The 14,232-nt window shown below is 39.6% G+C and overlaps 1 protein-coding gene across 9 annotated transcripts in view; it reads left to right on the plus strand.

Annotated features, from left to right (window-relative positions):
* RCBTB1 (RCC1 and BTB domain containing protein 1) overlaps positions 1–14,232 on the plus strand; it is a 78,031-nt gene that overhangs the window by 25,343 nt on the left and 38,456 nt on the right. For 8 of the 9 annotated variants that reach the window (XR_002824138.1, XR_002824136.1, XR_002824137.1 and 5 more), the window contains exons 3-4: positions 7,663–7,834; positions 8,248–8,398. Coding sequence is in view for 5 of the 9 variants with exons in the window: in XM_023731544.1 (XP_023587312.1) it covers positions 7,709–7,834; positions 8,248–8,398 (277 nt within the window). In the remaining 4 variants the exon portion in view is untranslated. Of the gene's footprint in view, positions 1–7,479; positions 7,558–7,662; positions 7,835–8,247; positions 8,399–14,232 lie in introns of all 9 variants that reach the window. The other variant, XM_023731545.1, reaches the window with a different exon arrangement.

Below are 14,232 nucleotides of genomic sequence, written 5' to 3' on the forward strand. Positions count from 1 at the left end.
TTCCCCTGTATTGTGTACTGTCTCACCCTTCACCCAAGATACCACTTATCTATTGCCTATTTAGTATTTCTCCCCTACCCCTCCCATCCCTGGTAACCAACAAAGATTGTTACATTTTGTTGACATGCTAATTTTAACTCATTTTTATGATTATCAAGCAAGTCCTGGGAGGACCTCATCATAGCGATTATTTTTGTCTAGTTTTAATTGCTATATATGCTGGAAAGTTATCAGAAGACTGATTTCTTTTAGAAATGTACCATTCAGAATTTTTTCTAATCTGAAATTGCCTTCCCAAGACAGAATTAATAAAGTGTGATGATACTTTTCCAAAAATATTTTTGAGGACTGAAACCCTTCTACATTTAATTTTATTTTGATAACTTATTTTACAAATTGTGCTTGAAACATTCTTCTACCTTACGCTGTGAACTTAAGGCAAGAGTACATCCTAAAACTTTTAACAGCTCGGTAGGTAATACATAATTCAAACAACTAAGCTTTTATATTCATTTAAAGTATGTGTGGGTTTTTCAGAAAGTATTTGTTATAGAAATTTGGGAATATATTAAAAAAACAAATCACCTGTAATCTCTTCAGAGAGATACATTGGTGTGTATATAGATCCTTCTTTCTGTATACAGACCAAACTCATTGCTATCAAGTCGATTCTGACTCACAGCAACCCTATAGGACAGAGTAGAACTGCCCCGTAGGGTTTCCAAGAAGTGGCTGGTGGATTTGAACTACCGACCTTTTGGTTAGCAGGTGAGCTCTTAACCACTGGACCACCAGGGCTCTTTCCATATACCCCCCAAAAAAACAAACCCAATGCCATCAAATCCATCTGAACTCACAGCGACTCCATAGCGTTTCCAAGGCTGTAAATCTCTACGAAACAGACTGCCACATCTTTCTCTTGAGGAGCTGCTGGTGGTTTCAGACCACCAACCTTTTGGTTAGCAGTCGATCGCTTTAACCACTGTGCCACCAGGGCTCCTTTTCTGTATTCAGTATACTTTAAAAAAAATGTAATCATACAGTACATATTTTTCTATAGTATAGCTAAGCCTTAAAGGGTACATAAGTTTTTTGTTTCATTTTGTTTTGTTTTAACTTGGGAAGAAGCACATATCTGTATTATACTTTTTATTAGCACCTGCCCTTGAGATGCTTCCCTTGGGGTTGGTTATGACTTGGGGGATGTGTAGTAACATAGTAAGAGAAAACTTCGGGTTACCTGTCTTAGGATACTTAGTCTAGCTCTGCTCATACTTGCCAACATACATGCCTATCATGGTGGCATAGGTAGAGCAGGCCAAGTGTCTAAGTTACCCAGCGCTGCTCTAGCAGAAGTACCACAGGTGGATGTCTTTAACAAAGAGAAATTTATTCTCTCACAGTTTAGGAGGCTAGAAGTCCATATTCAGGGTGCCAGCTCCAGGGGAAAGCTTTCTTTCCGTCTTGGCTCTCAGGGAGGGTCTTTGTTATCAATCTTCTCCAGTCGAGGAGCTTCTCACCGCAGGGACTCTGGGTCCAAAGGATGCACTATTCTTCTAGCTCTTGTTTCTTGGTGGTATGAGGTGCCCCTCCTCTCTGCTCGCTTCTCTCTCTTTTATCTCAGAAGAGATCAGTTTAAGACACAACCTAATCTTGTAGATTGAGTCCTGCCTCATTAACATAACTACCTCTAATCCTACCTCATTAACATCAGAGAGGTAGGATTTACAGCACATAGGAAAATCACATCAGATGACAAAATGGTGGACAATCACACAGTACTGAGGATCGTGGCCTAGCCAAGTTGACACACATTTTTGGAGGACACAATTCAATCTGTAACACTGGGTGAAGATTCTCCCCTACTACTTGAGGCAACCTCTGGAATGATGATTTATAGGAAATTTATTTGAACTATGTTTATATTCCTTTAAAATGATGAAATCCATATAATTAGAACAAAACTGTAATACTTTTATTTCATATTTAGACTAGTAGATGTTACAAATCATCAGAGGTGTCCTAACTAATGTTGCTCTTCCTTTGATAGGTCCTTGTATTTCTGAGTCATTGTCAGCTGCAGAGTTATATCTGATGTAGATTTCATAACAGACTAAATACTAGCTGATTTTTTTTTTTTATTCTCAAGCTAAAGACTAGTTAATTTTTAATGGTTCTACCTGCTTTAGCATATTGGATTAATAGTATATATGCTTTATAATTTTATGATAGAGGTTCAAACATTAATTTATGACAGAGTTCAAACTCCTTGAAGTTATAGAATTATGACACTTAGTTTTTTTAAATAATAGCATAGGTGCTATTGCCCCTAGGAAAATGAAATAATTAAATATCTCCCCACAATAATTCTGTCTGTGATGATACTGATGGCAATTTTGAGTTAATTAGAAGATTGAGTGATACTTGCATTTCTACTATGCTGCATAGGACTCTGATCCATTGTTCTGTACAACACATAGCACATCCTGGGCTTGTAATACTCCCAGAAAACCTCTTGGAGAACCTGTCTGAATTTTGAGGTACCTGTTCATGTCATCAGTTGCCCAGGTTGAGCGTAGTCTAATGAACACCTGCTTTCTGCTTCGCAGTGTATGGCTCAAGGATGCACACAGTAGTGTTGTGAGCTCCCCGAGAACAAAGGCCACATTTTGTCTGAAGGCCTGTCTCCCAGTGGTTGTTGGAAGAGCAAAGGAATGAATAACATTCGTGAGGCTTAACCAGGCATATCTAGGTGGAGAGATTTTGAGGAACACATTTTTTTTGGAAATACTTTTTATATTTGAAGCACTTAAAAAGGAGATGCTGGTGCACATTAATGAGATGAGATAAAGTCGGAAGGAAGTAATTTTGAAGGATTTGGCCGTTGAAAGGCCAGGACTGTTGTTCTCCCTAAGAAGGAGTGCTGGGGTGATGTAGAAAGATTCTGAGGGGCCGGGGTTGAATCCCAGCAATGCCACTTACTGATATATGACCATGGGAGTCATTTCACTTCTGACCCTCATTCCTCATCTGTTACAAATGGGTATAGTCCCCTCCTTATAAGATTATTGTGAAGATTAAATACATAATGTATATGAAATTATATAACACAGTCCTGACAAAGCAGCTTTTTGGTAATTACTAGTTTCTTCCTTCCTGCTCTATTTATTTACTTTGCCTGATTGTATTGCTAGGAGTCATTACTTGCAATGTTATCGGCCTGGTGGTTTTCATACATTCAAGAAATTCTCATAGCCTCTTAGTTTGAACATAAATTAATAGATTTTTAGAGCTGGAATGACTTTTGGGAAACTCAGGCTCAAAGAAGTAAGCGATGTTTCACACTGATTAAAAGTAACGTTGGGAGTAAAACAGGCCCCTGGACTGTCCTTCCCACTCTACCAAGGTTATTGGTGATGCTTTTTTCTGTTATGATGGGCGTGGACATGTAAAATACGTGATCTGTTTTTATGTTGACTCTTTAAGTCTTTGGAGAGCTATTTTGTAAAATAAAGCTTAAGGTAATTTAACAATGGGTAAGCTCAGTTTCTATGGTGAACCATCATTGTGAAAGTTCACCTCATCTTGTAGTAGATAACGAAACCCATTGGAGAAGTCAGCCTGGAAGACTTGAAGTCTAGAGTCTGGATGCTAGTGTCTGCCCTTAATTAGCTAGGTATCTGTGGGCAGATCTCTTCATCTTTTGTAAAATGAGAAAACTGGATTCAGTGATTACTAAATTCACTTTTAGCTTGAAAATTTTATGATTTTATAACTTTAAAAGTAAAATCTCATAAAAGATCCCCTGAGTTTTCCAAGAGGACCAGAATTCACATTTCAGGGTGTTTTTTTTTTTTTTTTTTTTTTTTTTTTGACAAGCATTGAGTTGATTGAGGAGCTAAAAGTAATCAAGAACGGGTAGGTAGTGGCACAGTTGTTAAGTGCTTGGCGGCTAACTGAAACGTCAGCAGTTCAAACCCACCAGGCACTCTGTGGGAGAAAGGTGTGGCAATCTGCTTCTGTAAAGATTACAGCCTTGGAAACCCTATGGGACAGTTCTGCTCTGCTCTATAGGGTCGCTATGAGTAGGAATCACTGCATTGCAACGAGTTTGGTTTGGTTTGAGGGGAGGTAGGGTAGTACCACTGAATGGTAATAGTCCTTTGTGTTACAATTTTTAAGGTGGTGAATCTTATACTTTGAGCTAATTTACCTTTGTATTTTGGAAAATTAAAAATTTTGAAGACTAACTTTGATGTGGTCCATATTCTAGGATAATATGCTTCTAGATTTTCCTGAAATTTATCTACGCCTCAAATCTAGATATTTACTTTGTTTGATCTCTTGTGACTCCTCTCTGTCTGTTTTGTAAGAGGCACAGGACAGGACATTTGGGTGGAGGCGTGGGATGGATCTGTTTTACTTCTAAAAGCATTTAGGATAATCTTACCATACAAAGAACACTTAAAAAAAATCAAGAACAAGAAAAATAACAACAGACCAGTAGAAAAGAAATAGGTGCTTTATTAAAAAGGATGACACGTGGACTCTAAAACATCTGAGACAGTGGTAAAGAGTGCAGACTCTACTCCAGATTGTTGTCAGTTGCTGTCAATTCCGACGCATGGTGACCCCATGAGTGCAGAGTAGAACTGCTCCATAGGGTTTTCAAAACTCTGACCTTTCAGAAGCAGATTGCCAGGCCTGCCTGCGAGATGCCTTTGGGTAGGTTTGAACCGCCAACCTTTTGGTTAGTAGTCCAGTGCTTAACCATTTGTGCCACTCAGGGACTCCTCTAAAACATCTGAAACAGGGTGATGAAACGTGCAGACTCTGACTCCGGAATAACTAAACCAAACCTGTTGCTGTCAAGTTGATTCTGACTCACAGCAACCCTGTAAGATAGAGTAGAACTGCCCCATAGGGTTTCCAAGGAGTGGCTGGTGGATTCAAATTGCCAACCTTTTGGTTAGCAGCTGAGATCTTAACCACTGTACCACCAGGGCTCCACCTCCAGAATACCTGGATTCAAATCCTGGCTCTGCCGCTTACTAGTTCAGCATATTTTAAAGATCTCTCTGTCTCTATTTCCTTATCTGTAAAGTGAGAGATAAATTAATAAATGTAAAAGTATTGAACAATGTTTGACACGTAATGAGTGCTCAGTAAGTATTAGTTGTTATTTTTGTATTATTGTATTTTTTTAACGTGATGCCCAGCCTCACTCATAATGAGAAAAATGGAAGTCTAAAAAAAGGCTGAGGTACCATGAGAATACTCTGTGGGGTCAAGGTATGAGTAAAGAGGTGCTGCAGACAAGGATGGTTATTTTGTATATTGCTACTACTTCATTAGAGGAGAGTTTGAAATAGCTATTAAAGCTTAACATAGCTGTTAGATTTTGACCCAGCAATTCCATTACTAGGAATTTCTTAGAAATTTATGTATGAAAAAAGACATACATATACAAAGATATTCATTATAGTGTTACTCATGCTAACAAAAGATTGGGAATGACTCAAATGTCTCTCAGTAGAAAACATAAATTATTAAATCCATGTAATGGAATACTATTGAAAAGAAATTAAGTAAGCCTGCATGTACTAATATAGGATGCTTTCTAAATGTGGGGGTTGGGGGTTGGAAGCTTTCATTTGTGTTTCTGTGTTTAAAGATATCTTTAAATATATACACACACACATATATAATGCCTGTATAATAGACACCATCTCTGGTAGGAATCACAAACAACTGGTAACTATGGTTGTGTTTGAGGAGAGGATCAGGGAGGAATGGTAGAGAGACTTTCCTGTACCTTTTTATACCATTTGAAACACATTTTTTCTTAACCATGTTCATGTGTTACTTTTTTACTGTCCTTCAAATCTTTTACCTGTCTCCACCAACACACACACGCACACGTGCACATGCATGCAACAACATACATGGTGTGCACACATGCACATACCAACACATGCATGCACATACATACATGTGTACGTGCATGCAGCAGCATACATACACGGTGTGCGCACACACATGCACATACTAACATATACATGCACACGCACATGTCTGAACGTTCAAATGTTATTCTAGGAGTCTGGCTGTGTAGTGACAGGGAAGAGCCTGACCTGATGATGTTTAATGCTTATTGAATATGTGATATGATACTTGGGGCTGATAGCATTCTTGTTAGCATGTTGGTGCTGATAGGAAAACTCTCCTCTGGATGATAGAAACTGAGGTTTTGGCTAAGTATGCTCAAGCCTGGAGGCTCTCTTCATAGGTGTTATAGGGGCTGGAGCTTGACAGACTCTGGGCTTGAATCTTCCTCTCTTGGCTATTTTTAGAGGTCCAAGAAGAAAGTGGAAACCCTGTGGCATAGTGGTTAAGAGCTGTGGCTACTAACCAAAAGGTCAGAAGTTTGAATCCACCAGGCGTTCCTTGGAAACCCTATGGGGCAGTTCTGCTCTGTCCTATAGGGTCGCTATGAGTCGAAATTGACTCCATGGCAATGAGTTTGTTTGTTTTTTTTTTTTAAAGAAGAAGGTGGGTAGGAAGGAACTTGAAGATTCTCTTCCTCATTAGGAAACCCTGATCGCATTTATCAACTGTTTGGTTCCATTTCTGTTTCCAGAAGGGAGTGCCAGACTGGAAATGTACTTGGCACTGCGGGATTTTAACTCAGTAGACCCCTGGAATTTCTTGAAATACTTTTTAACCTGAGAAGAACTGGAGTCGTGACTGGGATTCTTTGCATAAGACTCCTTAACCAATGAATGTTCAGAGCTTTATGGAAATGTATACATTCCTCTACTTTTTATAGGGTGCTATTTAAGCTAATTGTGACTTGCATGAAGGCTGTAGTCATCAGCTGTAACACGAACATTAGGGTGAATTGTCTTATCCTTGTTCACATAATAACTTTTCTCAATGTGACATGAAATATGGTCTATCTGTAGAAAATACGACCATAGAAATTAGGACTAAAATACAGTACTTCTTTTTTTTTTATAATGGTTTCATCCCAGTAAGTCTTAGGCTAGTGCTTCTTAATATTTGTCCTACTGCAGCCTATCTAAGAGATGACACATTGCTGTCATCATCAGTGGCTCAGTATGGCAGTGATTTTCTATAAGGAATGGAGTGTTTCAGGGTATACTGGGAGAGGTAGTGAATAGTGGGGACACAGAGGTAGTGATTTCTGATTTTTATATCACACACACACACACACACACACACACACACACACACACACATACACACACACACACATTTTTCCTAGAGAATTAACTGTCTTAGACACACTAGTGTGTGATAAATACTTGAGGAGAGACCCTAATTTCATCCAGTTTACATGTGTTCTCTTTATTACCTGCTGTCTGGTTGGGTGTCAGTGTATAGGTCACAGATAAGTGCCGACTTGCCACCGGGCAAGAGAAGCAATTGGTTCTAGCAAATTGTTCCTCTCCTTAGATGTAAAGGCCCAGATTCCAAGGTGGAGGAAGGATTGAGCATATTGCTGGGTGAAGTGTGTGATCCATTTAACCAAAGGTAGATAGTTTAGTCTTGAATTAGCTTTTGTTAACTTTTATTAACAGTGTCTTTTTTAGTTTAATGGATATTTATTTTTTTCTTGGAACCCTTCTTGCTTGGTAGGGCAGAGATGTCGGCTGATTTGTAGGAATTGCTTGAAACCAGAGTCATGGTGGATGTAGGAAAGTGGCCCATCTTCACTCTGCTCTCACCTCAAGAAATTGCATCTATTCGGAAAGCATGTGTCTTTGGCACTTCAGGCAATGAAGCACTGTATGTTACTGACAATGATGAGGTAAGAATCTCTCCAAACTTAGAGTTTAGTTTTAGGGATTATTTTGGGGTTGGGCTTTGAACTTTGAAGAGAAAAAAAAAAAGTGCAAAGCATGCACTTTGAAAAAGAGAAGGATAAAAGGAACCTGAAGTTCAGAAAGACTGCCTTTGATATAATTTTTTCTTCCAGTTTCTTGATTTAACACTCCTCCATCCCCTACTTCCCTTTGAGTTTTGTAGTATAGCCAAATATTGTAAAACTTAACTAATGTCAGCAGAGGTTGAATTTTTCTTAACAAATTTATCTTGTCAGTCTCTCCTTAACCTTTCCAACTGTCAGACTGAGCTTGAGCATGTCTTATTTTCATAGTGGAAAAGGGAGCCTTTAATATAACTTTAGGCCAGATGATTCAGACAAAACTATTTGTTTTCTAGGTGTTTGTATTTGGAATGAACTATAGTAACTGTCTGGGGACTGGAGATAATCAGAGTACACTTGTACCCAAAAAGCTAGAAGCCTTATGTGGAAAGAAGATTAAAAGCCTTAGTTACGGGAGCGCACCACATGTTCTCCTCAGCACTGAAGGTAAAGAGGGAACAAATCCAGCTTTTCAGTGTTTGGGAACTTGACCATTTAATTCTAAGCTAAGGGGAGGTCTGGCTGTATGAATTAATTTTGGATTGTCTGTTTCTTAATTTCTGAGCGGAAGAACACAAAGCAGGTAAAAGTTAAACACATCAGGTTGACTCTGGAACAGCCATGGGATGTCTTGCAAATCAGGCAAACTTCTCAGGTTTTAGACTACTTAGGTAAAGTCTGTCACTCGTCTGTCACCATTCATCTGTCAGTTTGTCATACTGTGGTGGCTTGCGTGTTCCTGTGATGCTGGAATCTATGCCACTGGTATTTCAAATACCAGCAGGGTCGCTCATAGTAGACAGGTTTCAGCAAAGCTTCCAGACTAGGACAGACAGGAAGAAGGACCTGACAGTCTACTTCTGAAAAAATTGGCCAGTGAAAATCTTAGGAATAGCAGCGGAACATTGTCTGATAATAGTGCTGGAAGATGAGCTCCTCAGGTTGGAAGGCACTCAAAATACGACTGGGGAAGAGCTGCCTCTTCAAAGTAGCGTTGACCTTGATGTCATAGATGGAGTCAAGCTTTCGGGACCTTCGTTTGCTGAGGTGGCACGACTCAAAATGAGAAGAAACGGCTACAAACATCCATTAATAATCAGAATGTGGAATGTACGAAGTATGAATCTAGTAAAATTGGAAGTTGTCAGGAATGAAATAGAATGCATAAACATTGATGTTCTAGGCATTAGTGAGCTGAAATGGACTCGTATTGGCCATTTGGAATCAGGCAATCATATGGTCTGCTATGCCAGGAATTACAAACTGAAGAGGAATGGCATTGCATTCATCGACAAAAAGAACAGTTCAGGATCTATCCTGAAGTACCACATTGTCAGTGATAGGATAATATCCATATGCCTACAAGGAAGACCAGTTAATACAACTATTATTCAAATTTATCCGCCAGCCATTAATGCCAAAGATGAAGAAGTTGAAGATTTTTACCAACTTCTGCATTCTGAAATTGATCAATCATGCAATCAAGATGCATCAGTAATTATTGCTGACTGGAATGTGAATGTTGGAAACAAGAAGGATCGGTAGTTGGAAAATATGGCCTTGGTGATAGAAACGACTCTGGAAATTGCATGGTAAAATTTTGCAAGACCAACAACTTATTCATTGCAGATACCCTTTTTTCAACAACGTACCTTCTGAATAGCAGCGAGTATACACGTGGAGCTTGCTGGATGGAATACACAGGAATCAAATCAAGTACACCTGTGGAAAGACACAATGGAGAATCTCAATATCATCAGTCAGAATAAGGCAAGGAGCAGACTGTGGAACAGAACATCAGTTACTCATATGCAAGTTCAAGTTGAAGCTGGAGAAAATTAAAACAAGTCCACGAGAGCCATAGTATGACATTGAGTATATTCCATCTGAATTTAGAGACCATCTTAAGAATAGATTTGACACATTGAACACTAATGACTGAAGACCAGTCGGGTTGTGGGATGACATCAAGGACATCATACATGAAGAAAGCAAAAGGCCATTAAAAAAGACAGGAAAGAAAGGAAAGACCAAAATGGATGTCAGAAGAGACTTTGAAACTTGCTCTTGAATGTAGAGCAGCTGAAGCAAATGGGAGAAATGATGAAGTAAAAGAGCTGAACAGAATATTTCAAAGGCTGGTTTGAAAGGATGAAGTATTATAATGAAATGTGCAAAGACCTGGAGTTAGAAAACCAAAAGGAAAGAACATGCTCAGCATTTCTCAAGCTGTAAGAACTGAAGAAAAAAGTCAAGCCTCAAGTTGTGATATTAAATGATTCTACAGTCAAAATATTAAACGATGCAGGAAGCATCAAAAGGAGATGGGAGGTCACTGTACCAGAAAGAATTGATTGATGTTTAGCCATTTCAGGAGGTAGCATATGATCAAGAAATGATGGTACTGAAGGAGGGAGTCCAAGCTGCGCTGAAGGCATTGGCGAAAAACAAGGCTTTCAACAAACGAATGCAGTGCTGGAGATGGCTCACTCGTCTATGCCAAGAAATTTGGAAGACAGCTACCTGGCCAACTGACTAGAAGAGATCTATATTTGTGCCCATTCCAAATAAAGGAAATCCAACAACTGCAGAAATTATCGAACAATATCATTAATATCACACACAAATAAAATTTTGCTGAAGATCATTCGAAAGCCTTGCAGCAGTGTATCGATAAGGAACTGCCAGAAATTCAACCCAGATTCAGAAGAGGACATAGAACAAGGGATATCATTGCTCATGTCAGATGGATCTTGGCTGAAAGCAGAGAATACCAGAGGAATGCTTACCTGTGTTTCATTGACCATGCCAAGGCATTCAGCTGTGTGGATCATAACAAATTATGGATAACATTGCGAAGATGGGAATTCCAGAACACTTGCGCTCATGTGGAACATGAACATAGATCAAGATGCAGTTGTTTGAACAGAACAAGGGGATACTGTGTGGTTTAAAGTCAGGAAAGGAGTGCATCAGGGCTGTAGCCTTTCACCATACTTATTCAGTCTGTATGCTGAACAAATAATCTGAGAAGCTGGGCTACAAGAGGATTGGAGGAAGACTCATTAACAACCTGCAATATGCAGGTGACATAACCTTGCTTGCTGAAAGTGAAGAGAACTTGAAGCACTTAACTGATGAAGATCAAAGACGACAGCCTTCAGTATGGATTACACTTCAACATAAAGAAAACAAAAATCCTTACAGCTAGACCAATAAACAACATCATGATAGGCAGAGAAAAGATTGAAGTTCCTAAGGATTTCATTTTACTTGGATCCATAATCAACACCCATGGAAACAGCAGTCAAGAAATCAAATGACGTATTGTATTAGACAAATCTGCTGCAAAAGACCTCTTTAAAGTGTTAAAAAGCGAAGATGTCACTTTAAGGACTCAGGTGTGCGTAACTCAAGCCATGATATTTTTGATCACCTCATATGAATGCGAATGCTGGACAATGAATGAGGAAGACCAAAGAAGAATTGATGCCTTTAAATTATGGTGTTGGTGAAGAATATTGAATACATAGCATGGACTGCCAGAAGAACAAGTCTGTCTTGGAAGAAGTACAGCCAGAATGCCCTTAGAAGCAAGGATGGTGAGATGCTGACTCGTGATCTTTGGACATGTTATCAGGAGGGACCAGTCCCTGGAGAAGGACATCATGCTTGGTAAGTAGAGGATCAGTGAAAGAGAGGGAGACCCTCAACGAGATGGATTGCCACAGTCGCTGCAACAGTGGGCTCAAACATAGCAATGATTGTGAGGATGGTACAGGACTGGGCAGTGTTTCATTCTGTTGTACATAGGGTTACTATGAGTCAGAACCAACTCAGCGGCGCCTAACAACAACAACAATTTAAAGTTATGGAAGATCATATGTAACAAATGAAGTGATCATTTCCACCCTGACTTTTCCGTGGATTTTTGGTAGCAAGGTAACTTTCAAGTTTTCTTTGTACGTTTTTCTAAACACAGATAATACTGGTTTTCCTTTCTTTGTGTTGTTCCTGAATCTTGAATCTGAAACATCTTATTCCCTGGCGTTCATGTGGGTACCATTATGGAAAGAGTGGGGGATATGGGTAGATAGAGTCCTCTGCTTTTTTTTTTACCACTCCAAGACTACTGAAGAAGGACACTATGCATTTTTCTTTGGTAATTTGTCTGCACTTTTGGCAGTCACCACTCTCTGAAAGCTATAACCTGAATTCTTGCTCTTAAATTGTAGGCACGTAGAGGTTGCTCTTTCTTCAGTAGACACCCTCAGCTTTTTCTTGGGTAATCTTCTAGGGTGACATCTGGGAGACAGCATAGGTCTTAGACTGGGTTCTAGAGAAGCAAAATCATTGCAGCATATATATATATATATATAGAGAGAGAGAGAGAGAGAGAGAGAGGTTTATATAAAGGGAATGGCTCACATGGTTGTAGAGGCTGGAAAGTCCCAAGTTCATGGGTTAGGCTGGATGCTTCTCCTCACTCACATAGCCACAGATGCCGGAGAATCCAAGATTGGAAAGCCAGAAGGCAGGTAAGCTGCTAGCTCAGGTCCCAAGAACTGGAGATCAGATAGCAGGAGGCAGCTGCAGGATCAAGAGTGAGCAAAAGCCAGCAAGCTTTGCCAGAAAGTCCACCTATATTGGATATAGGCCACACCCCCAAGGAAACTCCCTTTCAGCTGATTGGCTGCTTATGACAGATCTCATCAGGGAGGTGATTACATCACTAAAAAGCTACCAGACTACATCATAACTACAAAATCACTGAGGATCATGGCCCAGCCAGGTTGACACAACTTTAACCATCACAGCATGCTTCAGTGGCTTTCTGTCTCTAGACCGGGGAATTATGTCTTCTTTGGATGCTGCCATAGTTGTTAGTATTGAGCCCTGGCGGTGCATTGGTTAAGCACTCGGCTGCTAACCCTAAGGGTGGTGATTCGAACCCACCAGCTGCTCCATGGGAGAAAGATGTGGTAGTCTTCTTCCGTAAAGATTACGGCCTTGGAAGCTGTGTGGCGCAGTTCTACTCTGTCCTATAGGGTTACTACGAGTCAGAATCCACTTGATGGCAACGGGTTTGGTTTGGTTTTAGCTGATATCTGAATGTACTTCAAGTTCTTTACATCTTCTCAAGCTGTGAGATCCAGATCTGAGCATAATCGTCTAGTAAGAATGTAACTGGTATTGAGCATCCTGAGATGATGATCTCACTTCTGCGTTGTGTAATCATGTTTTCTGTTGTTACACTGGCTCTTTCAAACAGTTAGTGCATTACTGACTGGTTCAGCTTGTCATCCATTGTGACCTGAGGATTTAAGTTTTTCCCAGTGTGTTTCAGTTTTCTTTTTAAATTTTATTGTGGTAAAATATGCATAACAAAAAGTTTGCCATCTTAGCCATTTTTAAGTGTACAATTCATTGACATTCATTGTATTCATCATGTTGTACTCTTGTCACCACTATCCATTTCCACATTTTCATCACCCCAAACAGAAACTCAGTGCTCTCAGTAATGCCTCCTACTTCCTCCTACCCAGCCTCCGGTAACCACATACACACTTATGTGTCTATGCACTTGCCTGTTCTAGATATTTCATACAAGTAGGATAAAACATTATTTGTCCTTTTGTGTATGATTTGTTTCACTCATAGTGTTGTCAAGGTTCATTCATGTCATACCATGTATCAGGACTTCATTTCTCTTTATGGCTGAATAATATTCCATTGTATGTATGTACCACATTTTATTTATCCTCCCATTGATGGACACTTGGTTTGTTTCTACTTTGGGGTATTGTAAATAATGCTACAGTGAACATTGGTGTACAGGTATCTGTTTATGCCTCTGTTGTCAAGTCTTTTGGTTATATACCTAGGATTAGAATTGCTGAGTCATATGGTAACTCTATGTTTAACTTTTTGAGGAACCTCTAAACTATTTTCCACATTGGCTGTACCATTTTACATTCCCACCAGCAATGCATGAAGGTTCCAATTTCTCCACATCCTCTTTAACATTTGGGGCAGTTAAACTCTGTCACATGGCATTGCTGTGAGTTGGAGTCAACTTGAGGGCACCTAACAACCTTTCCCTTGGTTGCTTGGGGACTATTGTCAGTGAGCCAGCAAACTCAGAATAACATTCAGGTTTCTACTGTTGCTGTTCGCTGTCTGTTGTTGTTGGGTCTGTATTGTCTGAAATAGGTCAGGATGTTTTGTAACCGTGCGAAAGACATGGGAAGAGTGGACACCTCTGGGGGACCTGATCTTGA

The sequence above is a fragment of the Trichechus manatus genome, unplaced genomic scaffold, assembly GCF_000243295.1.
Source record: "Trichechus manatus latirostris isolate Lorelei unplaced genomic scaffold, TriManLat1.0 scaffold00044, whole genome shotgun sequence".
NCBI lineage: Eukaryota > Metazoa > Chordata > Mammalia > Sirenia > Trichechidae > Trichechus > Trichechus manatus.